General features: G+C 42.3%; 1 protein-coding gene across 1 annotated transcript; it reads left to right on the top strand.

Moving 5' to 3' along the window:
• The first annotated feature begins 1,173 nt into the window (after positions 1-1,173).
• On the top strand, positions 1,174-19,253 carry LOC119212782 (uncharacterized). Its single transcript, XM_062560020.1, has 9 exons — positions 1,174-1,320; positions 4,180-4,217; positions 15,845-15,880; positions 15,995-16,216; positions 16,311-16,589; positions 16,661-16,945; positions 17,058-17,279; positions 17,488-17,595; positions 17,677-19,253. Exons 2-9 carry the CDS (start codon positions 4,184-4,186, stop codon positions 18,150-18,152), a joined length of 1,662 nt encoding a protein of 553 aa, XP_062416004.1. The 5' UTR covers positions 1,174-1,320; positions 4,180-4,183; the 3' UTR covers positions 18,153-19,253.
• Positions 19,254-19,876: the final 623 nt, after the last annotated feature.

The following is a 19,876-nucleotide window of genomic DNA, read 5'->3' as shown; positions in this document are numbered from 1 at the left end:
CAACCCCAATTAAGCTTACCCAGTGAGCATTTTTTGGTTGAAAAGACGTTGAATCAACGTCTACCCCGACGTTGAAAAGACGTTGATATGTGTTCTAAATATAGATGTCTTTTCAACGTCTACGAATAGACATTGAAACAACTTTCACTTTTAAACCATTTTGCAACGTCTTTTCAACGGATAAATTTGCTTTAAAAACGTGTATTTTCTACATGACATGGGAACAGCAATAATATGATATGGGTACAGCAAGAACCTAACGCATTAGCAACACCAAACACACGGAAAATACTCTATGATGTTTACTTTTGGTCCAGTTCATGTTGAACGCTAAGCATGCTCCGAGCTAGCATGCTCCAAGCTAGCATGCTAACTAGCAAACTATCTGCGCTAACGCTAACTAGCTTAACAAAATAACAGTCTTTCCCGTATCGAGTGGGCAGCACAAGTAAAATAACTGGTTATAGTTCCAGGTGTGCTTCATTCAAACACTGACGTACTTACAGAGTATTGGGGCCGATAGCCGTGGTTGTATCAGCCCGTTCACGTCGCTCTGCTCCCGGACACACTTCCCCTCGCGCTGCCCCCGGTGGAAGCTCTACAAGCGTCTAAGAACTTGCGCATGCGCGTTACAGATGTGATCAGAGTTGCGTGTTTTCAACTAATGTTTGAAACGGCCCGCATTATTTTGTCCTTAAAGCATATTGATAACGACACACACTCTGTATTTCCATATTCATGACGTTTTGAGAAAAATCTTAAATGCGTTGAAATCACGTCTTTGCGTAGACCAAATTTCGCCGACCACTTCATTCATTATTATGATAATCTTAATGATATTATCGTCTCTCTTTCAACCTTACGTTACAACATGACACATCATCGAGAAATTTACCCTTTTCTAGCACGTTGATGTTTCACGCACTTTTTCGCCGGTTGAAAAGACGTTGAAGTGAGGTCTTCGACGTTCAGACCTCATTTCAACCCGATTTCAACCATATTTCAACGTTGAAATAACGTCTTGTGCTCACTGGGTACAGTAACTAGGACCTTGGGACCCCAATGGCTACGACAGACCACATCGAAGTCCAACGAATGGGAATCGACCGTCGAATCCCCACAAGAGAAAATAAAAAACGAAACCAAAAAGAAAACTTTCCGTTGAAGGCTCGATGGCGCTTTCCTGGACGCGGTGACGTCACCCGCTGCTGCGCGTCCAGGGGACCGCACAGCAGCTCAGAAGCTGGTTGGAGCTGTAACTCCGATCTGCTCGGTCCTCGTCCGGATCACGGAGCAGCAACACGGCCGCCACACGGACAGGTAAGACAGGGCCTTTTAAAGGGGGGGAGGGGGGGGGTCAACCTTTACCCACCCTGCTCTGCTGAGACCTGCTATGGGCAACAGCTGGCTCTAACTACCGATTCATCCTGTGACACTTCACATTAATGGTGTTACACACTGAGCTGGTCCATAGAGGGCAATCCTTAAGCGATGAAAAATAAGAAAATATATTTTTGTTGTTTATTATATTAAAAAAATAATTTCACAAATAGTCTAAATGTTTTTGAAACGTGGATTATATACACTCGGTAATAACGTCCCATCCACTTCTACGCTTGTCTCAGCTGGAACTGAAACTGAAACTGATTGACTGGCCCAAACCAAAAATAAAATCCATGTATATATATATATATATATATATATATATAGTAATGTGTGAACGGAATATAATGTAGGATTCTGACATAGGAAGGGACCATTACGCTCATTAAATTGTAGTATCTTTACACAGAAGGGTAATACAGATAGTGTTTTCCTAAAGCCAACTGGGGAACATTTTAACAATACAGCGATGACATACGGTTTGAGGCTGATGTGAACAGCTGCGTGAGGGTCCTCGATGATTTCTTCTTCGGCATCAACATGCATTCCGAAGATTGAGTTGAATGGGAAAACTAAAATGGTACCATGCTGGAATGAGGAATGTGGAGATGCTATTGCAGAACGAAATCGTGCCTTCACAAAGGTAAGAAGCCTTCTGACAGAAGATAATTTGACTACCAAAGAAAGTTGCTAGGAAGTGCACTAGGAATCATTAAGTCATCCAAGAGGAATGCATGGAGGCCACTCTGTTCTTCTAACAAAGAAAAAGAGTTGCGTGATGTTTGGACCTTGATCAAAAAGGAGTGGGGAAAGGAATTCAGTTTTGATCCCAGTTGCCGTAACTGGAGAATATTGGATTGATTTATACGAACTGCACAGAGAAAACTAACATTTTAGCAGCACATATGGAAGTTAAAAAGGATGAAGGTGCACCTCTTGATATAGGATCTCAATACAGGACCTGGACTTTCCTTAATCAAAAGACAATGGGAGTGGGCACGTAGGGTCAGCGGTATTCATAACAGAATTCAGTAGGTCTATATGCAAAAGAATTGCTGTCAGACTGTCTCGTCTTCACCGCTGAAGTTACGGCAATAATCTCGGGGCTTCAGTGGGTGGAAGAGGTCAGGCCTGAGAGAGAAAAACAACCAACACAAGAGTTAATGTTGAGGCTCAAAAGAGTCTGTGTAAGTCTTCAAATGTGCTGGATTCCTGCGCACGTAGGTGTAGAGGAAATGAGATCAAAAAAGTGGAAATACCAAACATTCCTTTTGGTAAAGGGGAAGTAAAATCTGTAATAAGAGAGGAAGTAGGACAATGGCAAAGAAAGGTATTATCATAAGATCCAAAAATCCACAAATGTAAAGCCATCTAGGGAAGTTTTGGAGAGAGGAGGTCATTATAACACGGTTAGGATTGGGTCACACATGACTGAACTCAACTCTTTTTAATGGCAAAAATGGGATCAGATAAGTGTGATATTTGCAACGAGACTGAAGACGTGGAGCTTCTTATGATGAAGTGCCCAAAATAAAACACTGAAAGAAACATGTTGATGGTTATAACTTGCCAGCTGGGTGGAAGGTGGAGTGTGGAGGGAGTTCTGCAGTGGAACAGGGGAGGCTCAGTGCTTCAGGGCACTGCTGCAATTTGTCAAAGAAACGGTGGATCTAGTTACAAGTGGTAATTAATTAACAGTATACACTAATTCAGCGCACTCCGGTACAGAAGGTGGTGGTATGCACATAGACACGTTGGTTGCCATTCAAATGAGTCTTTCATGTTAAATTATTTCTGCTGTAAATCAGTGTTGCCTTTAAAATAAAGTATTTTCTGTTTTTGCATTGTGATCATTTCAGTTTAAAAAATGATTCTTTTCTGTATTCATCCATTGCAGGATTGTGTCAGTACGTTGCGGATCGTGGGCTAGGAGGGAGGCCTCAGGCGCAGAGTTCAGGAATATAAAAGGCAAAAAACTATTCTTGAAATAGTCAAATTAAACTCAAAACCACTCCACCCGAGAAAAGAGGGAAAAAAAACAAGGATCTTACCAAAACTACCTGAAGAGACAAGATGTAACTGAGGCACATGTAGTGTAGACGACAATGACGCGACAAGAGACTCACAGCGCTTAAATACACATGGAAGGTGCAGGTGATTGGACACAGCTGGAAACAATCAGGCACGGCAGACAATCACAGGGGAAGACAGGACGAGGCAGGAAGTGAAGTTACCCAGGAATACAAAAGACATGAAACAACAAAATAGAACAAGACAAGAACCCAGACCGTGACAGTTTTTTTACACTGTCTTCTCCTCATGCCCTGGACCTCAGTGGAGGAACTTAACAATAAATGATTTCAACACATAACCCGACCTTACTGTGACCTTACTGTATTAAAACAGAAGTAGAAAAAGACATGACATCACACTCTATGACGGAAATAATCTCCCTAGTGGTTCACTTTTCAGGTGATGGAAGAATGGAAGAAACGGAATCTCAAACAAACCTAATGTCTCCTTCTTCACACCTGCCTTATCATTGCATTAAGAGGGTGTGAATGTTGGGTTGTTGGTTTTGACTTGTTAAAGAAGCGTTAGGAGGAGGTTTCAAACAATGTACTTCAGTTTAAACGTACTCAGCCGCTAAGAATATGTTGATTTAAGTTTCAACAGAAGATGTTCTGTTTCCGTTCTAAGGATTGACTCCACTGATCCTCAATGATGACTCAAAACAGACGTTTTAGGGTCCAGTCACACTCCACAGCTCATCACTGCTTCTCTTCTCTCCGACAGAGCGATGAGGGCAATGCAACGTCTGCTGCTCCTGGCAGGTGAGATCCAGTGAAACTAAACCAGGATCGCTGGGGTTAAGAGTTCATCAGACATTTTCAACCGCTTATCTGGGGTCGGGTTGCTGGGGCAACAGTTCCAGCAGAGGACCTCAAACTTGTTCTGTATGCTTTCTGGTCCCCCGGAACGGTGTCGTCCCGCGGTTTGGGCATTGTGGAGCTCCTATGGGTATTAAAAGCCTCTCTTTACCCCAAGAAGCATAGTCAGATCTTCCTGTTCCTCTAGGGGAGAAGGACAACTGTCCCTTTTCAGCTGATGATTTTGTGTATTCTTTATTATAATTATTATTGCTAGTCTTTAATGAATTTCACACATGACTGCTTCTAGTTTTGTGTAATTTGATATTACTTTATTAGCCATTTTGTTATCATCTATGCGGTAAAACAAATTTCACATTTTGTAGAGTAAACTAAGAGTAGAGCCTTTGGTGGTTCTTGGAGATTGAAAAAAAGATGAATCGATCAATTCAAATCTCCGAAAACAAACTAAATGACAAAAGACTACAAAGGGCAGCTGTTCTCAATTCTTGTTCTTAGGTTTTGAACTTTGTCTGCTCAGCACTAACAGTGTTTTTTCTCTTATTAGTTCCTTTTATAAAAAGTGGATCATTTTGTCTGAAATCCCCTGTTCTTCATGGAAGAGACTACAGTTAGCTGTGTATTATTACAGACATTTATATTAAATAATACCTCTTTTTCTGTTACAGAGTTTGTGCTCTTTGCAAGATGTCAAAAGCTACAAGGTAAACCGCTCTGCACGTTCCCTGCATTACCTCATCCATAACAACCCTGTGTGGTTTTCTGTGATGACACAAACCATTTGATTGTCTTATTTTGTTTGGTCTCCTGCCTCCTCAGTTGATATCTCACCTCAACTAGAGAAGATCTTTTTGGGGGACTTAATTCATCTGAGATGTGGCAGCTCCACTGGCAGTGAAGTGAAATGGTACATGAACGGGACAGAACAAAATCAGAGGAGCCACACCCTGAAGATTGAAGTTGCTGCACTCAAGCACTCAGGCATTTATAAATGTGAGCGCGACGGGCTAAAGAGTGACAACTATTCCATCACCGTCCTGGGTAACTGCATCACGCAAACACACGTATAGCTGCTCCAGCTCCCAGTGATGTAAAAGGGAGATATATTTGTATTATTCATCTTTTCCCCGTTCAGATTACGCTCCCAAGGCCTCGCTCACCATCAGGACCGGCCAGCCTGTGGTGCGGAATGGAGGCTCAGTCATCCTGCAGCTGGACCATGAGGACGGTGTAAAGGGATGGAAGTGCTGGGTCAACACAGGAGAACAGACTCAGAGGGTTCGAATGAGACGGAGCCATGAGAAGGCAGTGAGTGTGGTCTTTCAAACCTACAAACTGGAAGTTCCAGAGAGCGTTTTCTGGTGTACTGGTACTCAACAACTCAGGAGCAACCAAATCCTGGTCAGAACCTCAGGTAGGCAGACTGTTATTTTAATGCTATACATTCTTCACTATGAACAATCCCTGATATTGTTTTTTCTTTAGTTTCAGAGCAGTACGTGGCGTTGGAGATGTACCCTCTGCCCGCTGTGGTTGGGGAGAGTCTGACCCTAAAGTGCCTCGTCTGGGGCGCCGAAAAAATCATTCGCGCTGTTTTCTACAAAGACAATGCAAAATTTCAGGCCAGCCAGCAGTTCACCTACCACATTGATAATGTGACAGACTCTACTGGTGGAAGATATAAGTGCGAGGCCACCTACACATACAAGCAACACAGCGCCGGGCCGCCGTACCAAGTGTTCTCTGATGAACAAAATGTGTTTGTCCAAGGTACACAAAACATTAAACACACACAGTGGAGCTTTGCTCTGTTGCTTTACACACCTTTTCTTCCTCTAGTAGGCGACTCCTGAAGTCTGTCCCCTCCTTTGTCCCCTTTCAGTGTCTCCCATGAGGGCGGATCTGGTCTCTGCAGGCTCTATCATGTTGTGTTCTTGTCTGCGTTGTCCTGCTAATGGCACCTATCGCTGGTACAGCTATCATGGCGAGGGATGGCTGCTTATGAGTTCCAGGCAACAGGTCATGACGCCAGAAAAGAGTGGCACCTACGCATGTCGTATGGTTTGGACCGAGGGGAGGTCTGCGCTCAGCAACGTCCACATCTGTGAGTTCCTGCTAATTGAATTTAAAGTTGTTTCCCTTGACATTACTACAAAAACTGAAAACTGTGTAGTTAGACAAATAAAGGTATTAATCAACAAATGATGTTAAATAGATTTGCATTGTGAGAATTGCAGAACATTGTTTTAGGATCTTAACCCGGGATACATCGGAAACTTTGGCATCACATTAACTTTATAGAAGAATAATACTAAACCGCTAAATATATACATATCAATATTAAAATAATGACAAATGGGGACAATTTAACTCATATTTACCATTAGAAGTTCTCAGTCACAAGCATTTCAACTCATGTTCCTTCTCTGTTTCAGATCTGTCCAAACCCATTCCAATTTTTACTGTAATTGCTGTGATTGCTGTGTTTCTTGCATTACTGTTTGGTTACTTCATTTATGTAATTTATAAGAGAACTACTATTGTCGGCAGATATGAGGTGGCGCAGGAAGGTCCCAGCCGAAGGGAGGCCCAAATGTGTGTTGCAGTTTCAAGTTTATAGTGCTCAGAACAATACAAATATGGTAGCAATATATACTTGCATATAATGCACATAGTCTGTGCTTTTGCATTCTAGCATAAAATATATTTATCTCATTGTGTGTGTCGAGCAGATATCAGATTAAAATCCAGTATATTGAGAGGGAGCGTCATTCCTTTTGTGTGCTGAAAAAAATGTTTTTGACTCCATCCAATTAATGACAAATCATTTATATGTATTAAGCATACAGGTGTTACCTCTCTCAATGTTTGTGATGAAGATAGAAGACAAAGGTCAAACATGTGGACTCAAATGTTCTTCATAATCGTTGTGTCATGTTAAGACAAAATCCAGTGCAGCCAGTTCAGAAAGAGCCAGCAGCCATGACTCACCTTTTGGGGAGTGAAATTTAAACCAAATCACTTTCACCAGCAGGGACGACGCCACCAACTGAATGCGCTTAACAATTTTATTTGCGAGACGTGAGCGATGAGATTCCGTCTAGCGGTCGGATGGGTTGTCTGTGTCTTAAAGTAAAGACGGTGTAGGTCAGCCTGATTTGTTGGTTTTTGTTTGCTTTAAGTGGAATGTCGTGGTGTCTTCTGAAAGACAGGAGAGGAAGTTGGACATGCAAGTACGGCGTCGTGTGTTGAGCGTGAGGGTTGAAGCGATAAACGATTGATGACCATCTTGGAAGGAGCAAATGTATCAAAACCTGTAACGTAGACCAGATCTAACGACGGAAAGGTTACTCGTATGGTTGTGGAAGCTCTTCAAAGCTGCCCAGTAAGACGAGAGGCGGTTATGAGTTGGACATCAGTGGCGAACATGGGGGAACCATGATGGATGCAGCCTCCTTGTTGATATGTCAGCCACTGGGAGGTTGTCGGACTGAGTGAGGATGGGCGTGTAAACCCCGTATTTTAAGGGACGGGTGGAAACCCTAGTTACTTTGTTACGTTACTTTGTTGCGTTACTTTGTTGCGTTACTTTGTTGCGTTACTTTGTTGCGTTACTTTGTTGCGTTACTTCCTTGCGTTACTTCCTTGCGTTACTTTGTTGCGTTACCTGATTGCATTTCAACAGTTCTTTACATGTGCATCGGTGTGAGCCAACCCGAGCCATTGCATTGTGCAGTCTGTCTTTCGTGTTTTGACTCACACACACACACACATTTCCCCTACTCAATGCCCAGCAGAGAGCGCTCTCTCTCTCTCTCTCACTGTTAGATTGATCTTTGTACTTCCACATGTGTCGGTCCCTCTTTAAGCTTTTTAAAAAAGATATAGGTGCTCTTCTATTAAATTATCCCCATTTCTCTCCTCATCACTCTCACTTCGTCCTTTTTGTCCAACACTTTTTCATCCTCTCCTTTCCTCTCCATTTCAGTCAACTGTATTAGTATTTAGGGTGAACTGACCATTTCATAAATATTCATTGAGAATATCCCTTCTCCCATGCAAATGGGCTCAATCAAGGGGTAATTTAACAATAACTTATCTTAACACATAACGCAACCTCTGTGTGATTTTACGGACAGCACGGTATTATAACAGAAGTAGAAAGGGGCATGACAGTACACTCTATAACGGTTGCACTTGTCTGGAAGCTGTCAGATGGAAATAAGGTCTCGACCAGACCGGATATCTCCTCTTCTTCACACCTGCCCTATCACCTGCATAAAGAGGGTGTGAATGCTCGGTTCTTGGTTTTGACACATTAAAGAAAAGGAGCGTTAGGAAAAACTGAACTTCAGTTTAAACGTACTCAGCCGCCAAGAAAATGTAGATTATAGTTTCATCAGAGGAAGTTCTGTGGGCGATTTAAAGCTTAAGTCCACTGATCGCACGAATAGTTTGGATTTGTGTATTTTTGGGAGGCCTTTTCACATCATTAGTCAAAATGTGGGAGAGAAGCATTATAGGAAGGTACAACATTAATAATTAGTAAGTCGGTTCAGCTCTGATGGATCATCAGTATACAATAGAACCACAAAGGGCACAACTTATATAAGAAATGATATATTCAGTTTTTAATATGTGGGATGATACCAAATAAGTTTATGTAATAATTCTTCAGTGAAGTGGTTGAGTGGTAACTGCCCTTTTTCTTGCCTAATGGTCGCTCTTAGAGCCCATCAAAGAGCAGCACAGAGAACATAAGAAGGTTTGCTGGGTTAAAACACATTAACTCAGTCATATCCTGCCCCTTGTGCGACATGACACCTGCATTGTGACTCTGGAGGGTGCTCTCCTTTAATGGCGCACCACTCCGCGTCCGGTGTATTCAGCACATTTCCTCCCACCCCGGTGCGCTTGTTGCCCATTGTCGTTATTGTGAGAACGAGACACTAGCTTTCCCCCGTGGGAACGTTTTTCTGGCCAAAGACAAGGAGAGAAAAGTGGGTCACGGGCAGACGGTCCACAGTGAGAACAGGCGAGCGAGGGACTCTTTCTTTTTTTCTTTTTGTGCAGAGTGTTTTATTGATTGCATTTACTTAGTAGAGTATGAGTCAGGAAAGAAAATGAAAACAAAAGCAGAAGAAGACAGTAGAAAGAAAATGATTGATTTATGAAATAGAAGCTCGGTAGCACAGAGAAGGTTTTGCATTACACTTGAAATGTGTCTGGCTTAAATTAAGCGTATACACTGTGAAACATTTATATCAATATTAAAATATACTGTTAATATATTGTACGTGTACAATAAAAAGGATACATACAGCAACAAAAATGGCTTGAACCTGCTTCAATACCTTTTTTCCTGAATAATTTTCCCGAGAATGAAACCGTTGCGGTGCTGGACTCTGGTGGCCATTTCAAGTCACTGATCCAGAGAACAGTTTCTGTTTGCAAAAGGTGAGAAAAGAAAACAGTTCTCAGAAAGTTGCTCTCTTAGAAATATGTCACTATTGGCTGTTTTCTAGTTCTCTGAACATTTTGCATAAAACGTGTCTCAACTTTCGTGCTGTGGGCTCATCTGGGTTTATCTTCCTGTTGTAAAAAAAGGGTATATAAATGGAAATATAATAAGTAGTATTATAAGTACATTTTAAAAAAGGTAATACACTAAGTCAATATTTAGCTTTATAAAAAGTATGAAAATTAAGCTTTTTGTAGACGAATGTTTCTGACTACAGTAATTATGGAAAGTCCCCGTAGAACCAGAAAAAGCTGAAACATCACATTCGGGGTTTGACATGATACGTGCCAGTAAATGTTTCCGCCTTTTCGGCAGATAAGCTCAGGCGTGCATTTTGCTGACACACCAATCTGTTGGACGCGGAAGTAATTTGGCTTGTATGTAATATTATTTATATGCAGGGTAAAAATACATGAGCGTTAATGAGATGGAAAAAAACATGTCGTGCTTTTCTAAAATGTGTGATACACTAAGTCACCATTTCGTGTGTGTGTGTGTGTGTGTGAGTCAAAGCCACAGTGTACTGAAATAAACGTGCTGTATTACCCGTAACAATATACAACTGTCTTGTTAAGTTAACTCAAAAAATATTGGGTGAACAAATGTTTTTAAAAAAAAGACAAAATACATAAATACTTAAACCAGTTATCTGGTGCAGTGTGGGCTGGGTGTGGGTCTGTGTACTCGGAGTCGGGCTAACGTCCACGCTAGCTGCTAATTGTTTGGCGTTGAGGTGATACTTATTTTACAAGCCCTAATTTTAAATTAAACAAACAGTGACACTGTGAATCATCAGTTCTCGTGTCTCTAGTGGAATCAAAGCAGACCTTCCTGATCCACATTTGGGATTTGATTCTCTCTCCTCAAGGTGCCGTGTGTCAAACGTGTTTATTTCTTCCGGGATTTATTCTCCACTCAGCTGAGGAGGACCCTCAGACTGGTTTAGCTCCATAGGGGAGTCGGTATGGATCCTCTCAATTCACACGCGGGCATCAGCACACATGTCGAAAAAAGTGAATTAAGGATCACAGCATAAAAGTAGTGAAATCAACTAGGGCTTTATTAGAAATGCCATTATATGACTTTACTTGACCTGCAATTCTATTATAACGGTATGGAACGGTTGTGAATTCCAGCCTGAGAATCTATGAGAATTGAGGTTGGATTCAAAAGCATCAACAGGTGTCTGGTGGAACAGTGCAGGGAGATAGCAGGAAGACTGAAGTGTGGAGGATCCTCAGTTCAAACCTGCTCTCTCAGAAGGAGGGTTTGGTTGCAGTCAGGGCTTCAAACTGTAAACTTTGAAACAGTTTTTGAGGTTTAGTAAACAATCCCAAGGTCTAATATGAGAAACGGACACAATGAGGCATGTCCAGTCTTGGGCTTTACTTCATGTTTGAGTAGCAAGCTCAAGGTTAAATACAACAAACAAAGGTTTGGTTAGTGTGTGGTGAAGTAGCACAGTGGAAGAGCTGCTGACATAAGCCCCTGCACTGCACTTGAAGGTTGTGGGTTCAAGCCCAGATGTGGAAATAGCATTTAAAAAGAGTTTTGAGGTTTAGCTCACATGCTCAAGGTTAAATACAACAAACAAAGGGTTGGTTAGTGTGTGGTGAAGTAGCACAGTGGAAGAGCTGCTGACATAAGCCCCTGCACTGCACTTGAAGGTTGTGGGTTCAAGCCCAGATGTGGAAATAGCATTTAAAAAGAGTTTTGAGGTTTAGCTCACATGCTCAAGGTTAAATACAACAAACAAAGGGTTGGTTAGTGTGTGGTGAAGTAGCACAGTGGAAGAGCTGCTGACATAAGCCCCTGCACTGCACTTGAAGGTTGTGGGTTCAAGCCCAGATGTGGAAATAGCATTTAAAAAGAGTTTTGAGGTTTAGCTCACATGCTCAAGGTTAAATACAACAAACAAAGGGTTGGTTAGTGTGTGGTGAAGTAGCACAGTGGAAGAGCTGCTGACATAAGCCTCTGGACTACAACTGAAGGTTGTGGGTTCAAGCCCACATGAGGAAAAAGCATTTAAAAAGATTTTTGAGGTTTAACTCACATGCTCAAGGTTAAATAGGAGAATCAAAGTTGCCAAAATGTGACCAGGACTGGTAGTGTAGGGGTGCAAGCTAGAGCCCAGAAGCCTCTGTGCGCACCGCCAGTGGGTTCAAATCCCGCTCGTGCCAAGTCTTGAGCACACTACCGCGGAGGTAGTAGTGGGGGCATTGTCCCCACGGTTGTTTCTGAGAAGTGAACCCTAGGGGTTATGCAGAAACACAAGGCGCGTTCACTTGAGTTATGATGAAGAATCTTTTGCTGACGAATTGAATTTGATGTTAATTGCTTTGCTTTAGCCTTTTAGCACTTATTAGCCATGCTACGTAGCCACCAGAGGTGGGAACAAGTCACTGTTAGGCAAGTCTCAAGTCATTGCCCTCGCGTCCCGAGTCGAGTCAAAGACGAAGCAAGTCCCAAGTCGAGTCACAAGTCACAGCCAACAAGTCTCAAATCGAGTCACAAGTCGTACCATTTTAGTTTCGAGTTATGATGGCATTGTCAAGAATGATGAAGAATCTTTTGCTGACGAATTGAATTTGATGTTAATTGCTTTAGCCTTTTAGCACTTATTAGCCATGCTACGTAGCCTATAGGGTTCCACCTTTTTGACGGGAGAGAAGGCCGGATGAGTCAGTAAAGATGAGCCGATGTGTCTCATTCAGTGGTCGCACTGACATGAAACTTATTACAGCCTCTGAGGGCATTTTTCAAGACAATCACATGTTTGTCTACTTCAGGCCATCCTGTGGACAACCTTAAACTGACAGTCTGGCACAGGGTGTAGATTTGTTTACCCTTTTCAGTGCATCCACCCTCCAATTCTCTGTTACATTCAAATTCAACTCACTTGTGCCTTTACCAATGCAGGAAGAATGAATAGCATGGTTGATCCTCCAAGATGCACCAATCCGTCTCTGGGGCAATATCCCATTATGATTTTTTCTAAATGTCAGTTACCCAAAACTAAAAAAGGATTTAGTAAGAGCCACCATGTCCCTTGAGGGTTGAACCCAGATAAGGTTTAAAGTACAGAAATTTGGGGCATTTGGCATTAGTGACAGGGACGTGTAGGTTGCTCCATCTAAGATCATTCCAGTCATGTCATGGGAAAGAAAATATTGTGAAAAAAGTCAAAATATGTAGGGTCAAAAAATGTCACAGATAAGATTTTTTTTAAATAATAGTGTTACGTTCCCACCTAGGTTGGAACTCGTTTTACAGGTGGGAAACGTAAAAACGTGGGGTGGCGCACCCTGTATAACTAGCGGTGGACAGTGAAGTAGTGTGTGGGGGGGGGTGCAGCTGAAACAAATAAAGAGGCATGACACGCAAAACTTGTGTTTGGTCCTCGTGGGACATTTAGTAGGTGACAAACAAAAACAAAAAGTACACACACAACCAAATAAGGGAGGAGAAGGGGATTGTGGGGGCTGGGGTCAAAGTAATGAAATAAACAAAAGGTCCCTTTTGTTCTACACCCCTTTCCCTGCCTAACCCAATCTATCCCTAACCAGCTCACCTCTCTATTGCAAAAACTACAGGGGTGACCCCACCCAGCTAACTTAGTGTGTGTAACAAAGTTTTACCTACGTGATGGAAATGTACACCCATGGGCAGAACTACCTACCCCTTCTCCAAAACTGAGGTAGAGTACAATTGGGTCTCACTCGACCAGATCCCTAACAAAACAATATCCGCCAGGCCATACAAAAATCCCACAGCCTCGCCTCTCCTTTCTCTCTCTCCTCTGTTCATCAACCAGGCTGGTTAAATAGGCCACCAGCTCGTTAGCTGATTGCTTCCCAGGTCTTATACGGTCACGCCTCCTCGCCAACAGCCAACCAGCACTGCACACCTGTAAGCCATGAAAAAAACAAAACACTACCCCCACTCACAGTTAAAGGCATAGAGACAAAACATGGGGACATGTAACAAATAGGTAAAAAATTATTATAAAAAAATATATGTAAGGTCAATATATATAATATAATATATAATATATATATTATTAGGGCCGGGACTCGATTAAAAATATTAATCTAATTAATTAGAGGCTTTTGTAATTAATTAATCGAAATTAATCGCATTTTAATTGCATAAATATTTGACCTGAGAACAGTGAGAAGTAATTTTTTTCACATGGATTTTTATTTTTGTTCAACCAATTCCAGCAGATAAGTGTAGCAATAGCATATTTAGAAATATAGTACTTTCAGAAATTCAGGTAGCCTATAGGTAAGTAGACCTTCTGTAAACTAGTTTTTTTTAAAGTAGACCAATACTTTCAAGTACATTGAGAACATTGGTTATTTTTTCAGACGTGCACTTAGTTACCCTGGTCCTTAAACCAGTCATCTGCATCGGCCGCATTTGTAAGCCAGTGCCCCGACGTGCAAGGAGTAGCGAGGACATGTCCAACGCTATTTCAAAAAATGTGAAAAAAAGTCCATGAATGTTATGTTGAAAAAAACGCATGTCATTTCTCAGAAAAGTCTCACTTAGAGACCAACTGGCAAGCAGATTGTCGATCTGGGTTGCGCAATATAACCGACTTTAGCCAAACCCAATTTCGCATTTCTCGCTGAATGTCGACTCCTTGTACAACATAGCAGTCTGACTTTGACCAATCAAAATGATTGAGTCTGTCTTGACCTCCAGTGAGCGAAGCCTCGTTGCTGCTGAACACTTCTCTCAGCAACGGAAACTTTTAAAAGAGGAACATTTATTGAAAAGTATGTTAGACACACAATGGAATGCTGCATGTAAAATAGTTTCTAGTTTGCCATCTTAGTTTAACTGTGGTTCTCAAACTGTACATTTTGCCTGGTAAAGCCTTTCTGCACATTACCATTGGTTTATGTTTAAAAATATTATGTGGAATCTGCAAAGATGCAAAGAAGTCATCAACTTCCAGTACTTGCTTATCATTCTATTTTTACTTTAAATCCACTCAGTCTTTCCTAAGAAGGAGCTGCTGTGCTTCCTTACAGTTTCACTCAGTATTTTCAAAGGCAAAGTTTTTACGTAAGTTTTTAAGTGGTTGTCTCTCTTCCTCTGTCACAATTAACAAAGTACTAGTTAAGTTCATTTAAGGGGAGGTTCGGTTTGCTACTTGGAAAGCCATTTAGGGGAATATGGTTGCAGAGGGGAAGTATACTTAATAACCAATGTAGCGTTTCTTGGCGCATTCGGCTCAGCCCCGACAGCAACTTCCTCAACGTGACTCAAAACAGACGTTTAAAGCATCCCGTCACACCGCACAGCCCCTCACTGCTCGTCTGCGTCTCTACGACAGAGACATGAGGGCAATACAGCGCCTGCTGCTCCTGGCAGGTAAGATCCAGTGAAACTAAACCGCGATTGCTGGGGTCAAAAGTTGGTTTATATACATACATATTTATATATACATACAGACAAATAGAGAGAGAGTTCATGCCTGCTTGGAGTTTAGGGGATTTGATATTGCTTTTTTTTTTGCCTTTGATGGATCTTGGTGATCGAGGAAATTAATCAATTATTCAACATTTCCAAAACTAATTAACAAAAATGTTCTGAATTCTTCTTCTAACTTTGTCTGCTCAGCACCAACTTTGGTTTTTCTCTTATTATGAGTTCCTCTCGAAGAAAAAAAAAAGTATTGTCATTAATATAAATAATAAAGGTTATTAACCCTTTCCCCTCTCGGGAACTCGGTTTGGCAAACTTCATTGGCTCTCAATGCAAACGTTTCAAATGTCCGCGTTCACAGGCGGCTTCTGTGGAACTCAACGAGTCGCGGTCAAACGTTGTCTTGTGGTGATGCTTTTTACCCGGAGAGGTTGGAAGGAGATATATACGGTTCTAAAATGTGATTGTTTTTAAACACAAACAAACCCAGAAAACAAAATAAACAGCATTAGCTACAGATGATTAAGCGTCATTATTATAAAAAATAATATCGTTATATAAAAAGTGGACAATTTTGTCTGAAATACCCTCTCTTTCTGTTTTGTTACAGAGTTTGTGCTCCTTGCAAGATGTCAAAAGCTACAAGGTAACCGCTCTGCACGTTCCCTGCATTACCTCATCCATAACAACCCTGTGTGGTTCCCCGTGATGACACAAACCATCTAACTGTCTTCTTTTGTTTGGTCTCCTGCCTCCTCAGTTGATATCTCACCTCAACTAGAGAAGATCTTTTTGGGGGACTTAATTCGTTTGAGATGTGACAGCTCCAATGGCAGTGAAGTGAAATGGTACATGAACGGCACAGAACAAAATCAGAGGAGCCACACCCTGAAGATTGAAGTTGCTACACTCAAGCACTCAGGCATTTATCAATGTGAACGCGGCACGCTAAAGAGTGACGACTATCCCATCACCGTCCAGGGTAACTGCACCACGCAAACACACCTATCGCTTCTCCAGCTCCCAGTGATGTAAAAGGGAGATATATTTGTATTATTCATCTTTTCCCCGTTCAGATTACGTTCCCAAGGCCTCGCTCACCATCAGGACCGGCCAGCCTGTGGTGCGGAAGGGAGGCTCAGTCATCCTGCAGCTGGACCATGAGGACGGTGTAAAGGGATGGAAGTGCTGGGTCAACACAGGAGAACAGACACAGAAGGTTCCAATGAGACGGAGCCTTGAGAAGGCAGTGAGGGTGGTCTTTCAAACCCACAGACTGGAAGCTCCAGAGAGCGTTTTCTGGTGTACTGGTACTCAACAACTCAGGAGCAACCAAATCCTGGTCAGAACCTCAGGTAGGCAGACTGTTATTTTAATGCTATACATTCTTCACTATGAACAATCCCTGATATTGTTTTTTCTTTAGTTTCAGAGCAGTACGTGGCGTTGGAGATGTACCCTCTGCCCGCTGTGGTTGGGGAGAGTCTGACCCTAAAGTGCCTCGTCTGGGGCGCCGAGAGAATCATCCGCGCTGTTTTCTACAAAGACACTAAGAGCATTCAGGAAAGCCAGCAGTTCACCTACCACATCGATAATGTGACAGACTCTACTGGTGGAAGATATAAGTGCGAGGCCACCTACACATACAAGCAACACAGCGCCGGGCCGCCGTACCAAGTGTTCTCTGATGAACAAAATGTGTTTGTCCAAGGTACACAAAACATTAAACACACACAGTGGAGCTTTGCTCTGTGGCTTTACACACCTTTTCTTCCTCTAGTAGGCGACTCCTGAAGTCTGTCCCCTCCTTTGTCCCCTTTCAGTGTCTCCCATGAGGGCGGTTCTGGTCTCTGCAGGCTCCAGCATGTCGTGTTCTTGTCTGCGTTGTCGTGCTAATGGCACCTATCACTGGTACATCTATCATGGCGAGGGATGGCTGCTTATGAGTTCCAGGCAACGGGTCATGACGCCGGAAAAGAGTGGCACCTACGCATGTCGTATGGTTTGGACCGAGGGGAGGTCTGCGCTCAGCAACGTCCACATCTGTGAGTTCCCGCTAATTGAATTTAACGTTGTTTATCTTGACATTTTAATACAAACACAGAACTGTGGAGTTAGACAAATAAAGGTACTAATCAACAAATGATGCTAAATAGATGTATTTTGCCTGTGACAATGTACAGTATGTCGTATTTATACCATTAGAAGATCTCACATGCATTTCAACTCATGGATGTTCCATCTCTCTTTCAGATCAATCCAAATCCATTCCAATGTCAATTGTTGTGATCTTGGTTCTATTAGTGGTTGTGGGTCTGGGTGTGTGTTTTTGTTTCATAATTAAAAGGAGAAATACCACTGGTAAGTAACAATTACATATTCTCCATTTTTTTTTTAAATAAACTGATATGGAATTAAAGAGCACATCCCTTTTATCTTTAGATCAAGTTTACGAGGACGTGCCGCTGAGATCTCGAGACACCGCTGACGGCGGATACGATGTGCTGAAGAAACGTCCCCAAGGTGAAGGCGAGTACGACACCCTGCAGCCAGGAGCGTCGGGCGAACAGCCGAAAGAAGGCGAGTACCAGGCCCTGAAGAAAGGAGAAGCTACCGAGTACGACACCCTGCAGCCAGGAGCATCGGGGGAACAGGCGAAAGAAGGCGAGTACCAGGCCCTGAAGAAAGGAGAAGCTACCGAGTACGACACCCTGCAGCCAAAAGCGCCGGGGGAACAGGCGAAAGAAGGCGAGTACCAGGCCCTGAAGAAAGGAGAAGCTAGCGAGTACGACACCCTGCAGCCAGGAGCATCGGGGGAACAGGCGAAAGGAGGCGAGTACGAGGCCCTGAAGAAAGGAGAAGCTACCGAGGGGGTCTACCACACCCTGGGGATGGGGGGGGCAGAGGGAGGGGAGTGAGCGTAGGAGGCCGAATGACAAGGATTTAGAATAGGAGATTGGGGGGACAGAAGAGGAACAAAAGACAGAGAGATACAGACACCTGAGAAGGACAGATGGGTCTTTTTTATTAGAAAAAGTCAAATTTTTCCACAAATTAGATTTCATCAGAAGTTAACTTTGTGTAGATGTACGACAGAAACCAGGGGTCATGATCCAGAATTGTGAAATGAAAGCTGTGTTTTACTGTCAGTGAAGAAAAAAGACGGAAAATATCAAAATTATATCCTCTTTATGAATATATGTTGCATAGCACAGCAGGAAGCCGTTGATGCATTTGCTTTTTATTACTGTATTTATCATGTTAATTATTCTGTCAAATGTAAATAGCCATTAAAAGTGAACAGAAGAGGGTATTTTGATTTATCTACAGAAAATACCAGATATTATGTCAGGTCTGATCCTGTCGACCACTTTCTTCAGCATCAAAAAATGTTTTGAAGAAAAGTCTGAATATATTTGGTAAAAAATGTCTTAAAGAATTTTGTCTAAATTTTTTTGGAAATTGGATATTCATGGAAATTGGCTCACGTATGGTATTCTGAGAGGCCTTCCCTTTTTTTTTTAAACGCATGTCATTTCTCAGAAAAGTCTCACTTAGAGACCAACCGGCAAGCAGATGGTCGATCTTGGTTGCGCAATATAACCGACTTTAGCCGATCGCGATCTCGCATTTCTCGCTGAATGTCGACTCCTTGTACAACACAGCAGTCTGACTCTGACCAATCAAAATGATTGAGGCTCGTTGCTGCTGAACACTGCTCTCAGCAACAGAAACTGCATCGTGTTTGTAATCCCACAACGGCCGTAAGATTTTTACTTTTGAAGGCTTTTTCTTTTCTTTTTTTGCTGAATAAAACACATATAATAGCAATATATCATTTCATTGTACCGCCAAGGAGAAGTTTACTTTTGTTTCTGAAAATTTATTTTCTTTACCGATGATTTCTGTGACATTGCAAATAACAAAAAAAAATTCATAGACTGTGCTTTTGCATTCTAACATAAAATGTTTGTATATCATTGTGTGTGTCGAGCAGATTAAAATTCAGTATTTTGAGAGGGCGTGTCATTCCTTTTTTGTGCTGACATAAATGTATTTGATTCCACCCCATCATTGACAAATTATTTATATGTACTAAGCATAGAGGTGTTGCCTCTCTAAAAGGTCAAACAAGTGGACACAAATGTTCTTCATAATCGTAGCGTCATGTTAAGACAAAATCCAGTGCAGCCCGTTCAGAACAAAGAGTCAGCAGCAATAACTCGCCTTTAGGGAAGTGAAATTCAAAATAAATCACTTTTTCTGCATGCGATTAACGGGAACATACCGTTTTTTAACATTATATTGCTGGTTTTACAGAGCTAATTGTCTTGACAGGACATGAAGCTCTCTGCCCTAAAACAAGCGTTGTGACATAAACAACGTCTTTCCTGTTGTGAAGGCTCACGTTAGAAAGAGAAGAGGTGTGAGAACGTACGTCAGTATTTTCAACCGGCAGCACGAAGGGACGCCGTGGCTCTCCTCGGCCCTCTAATCGGCACACTGGGATAAACATTTGCAATCACCTCCCAATCAGGATGTAGCAGCCGCACACCGAGCCGCCCGCTGTTCAACCCGCTCGTTCACTTAGGCGCCTCGGGGCGAGGGGTGCCCAATCTCCAGCGCGGCTGAATGGGCTCTT

This window comes from Pungitius pungitius, chromosome 21 (genome assembly GCF_949316345.1).
Source record: "Pungitius pungitius chromosome 21, fPunPun2.1, whole genome shotgun sequence".
NCBI classification, from domain to species: domain Eukaryota; kingdom Metazoa; phylum Chordata; class Actinopteri; order Perciformes; family Gasterosteidae; genus Pungitius; species Pungitius pungitius.
The sequence above is the reverse complement of the archived record's forward strand: the minus strand, read 5'-3'. Positions and strand labels throughout refer to the sequence as shown.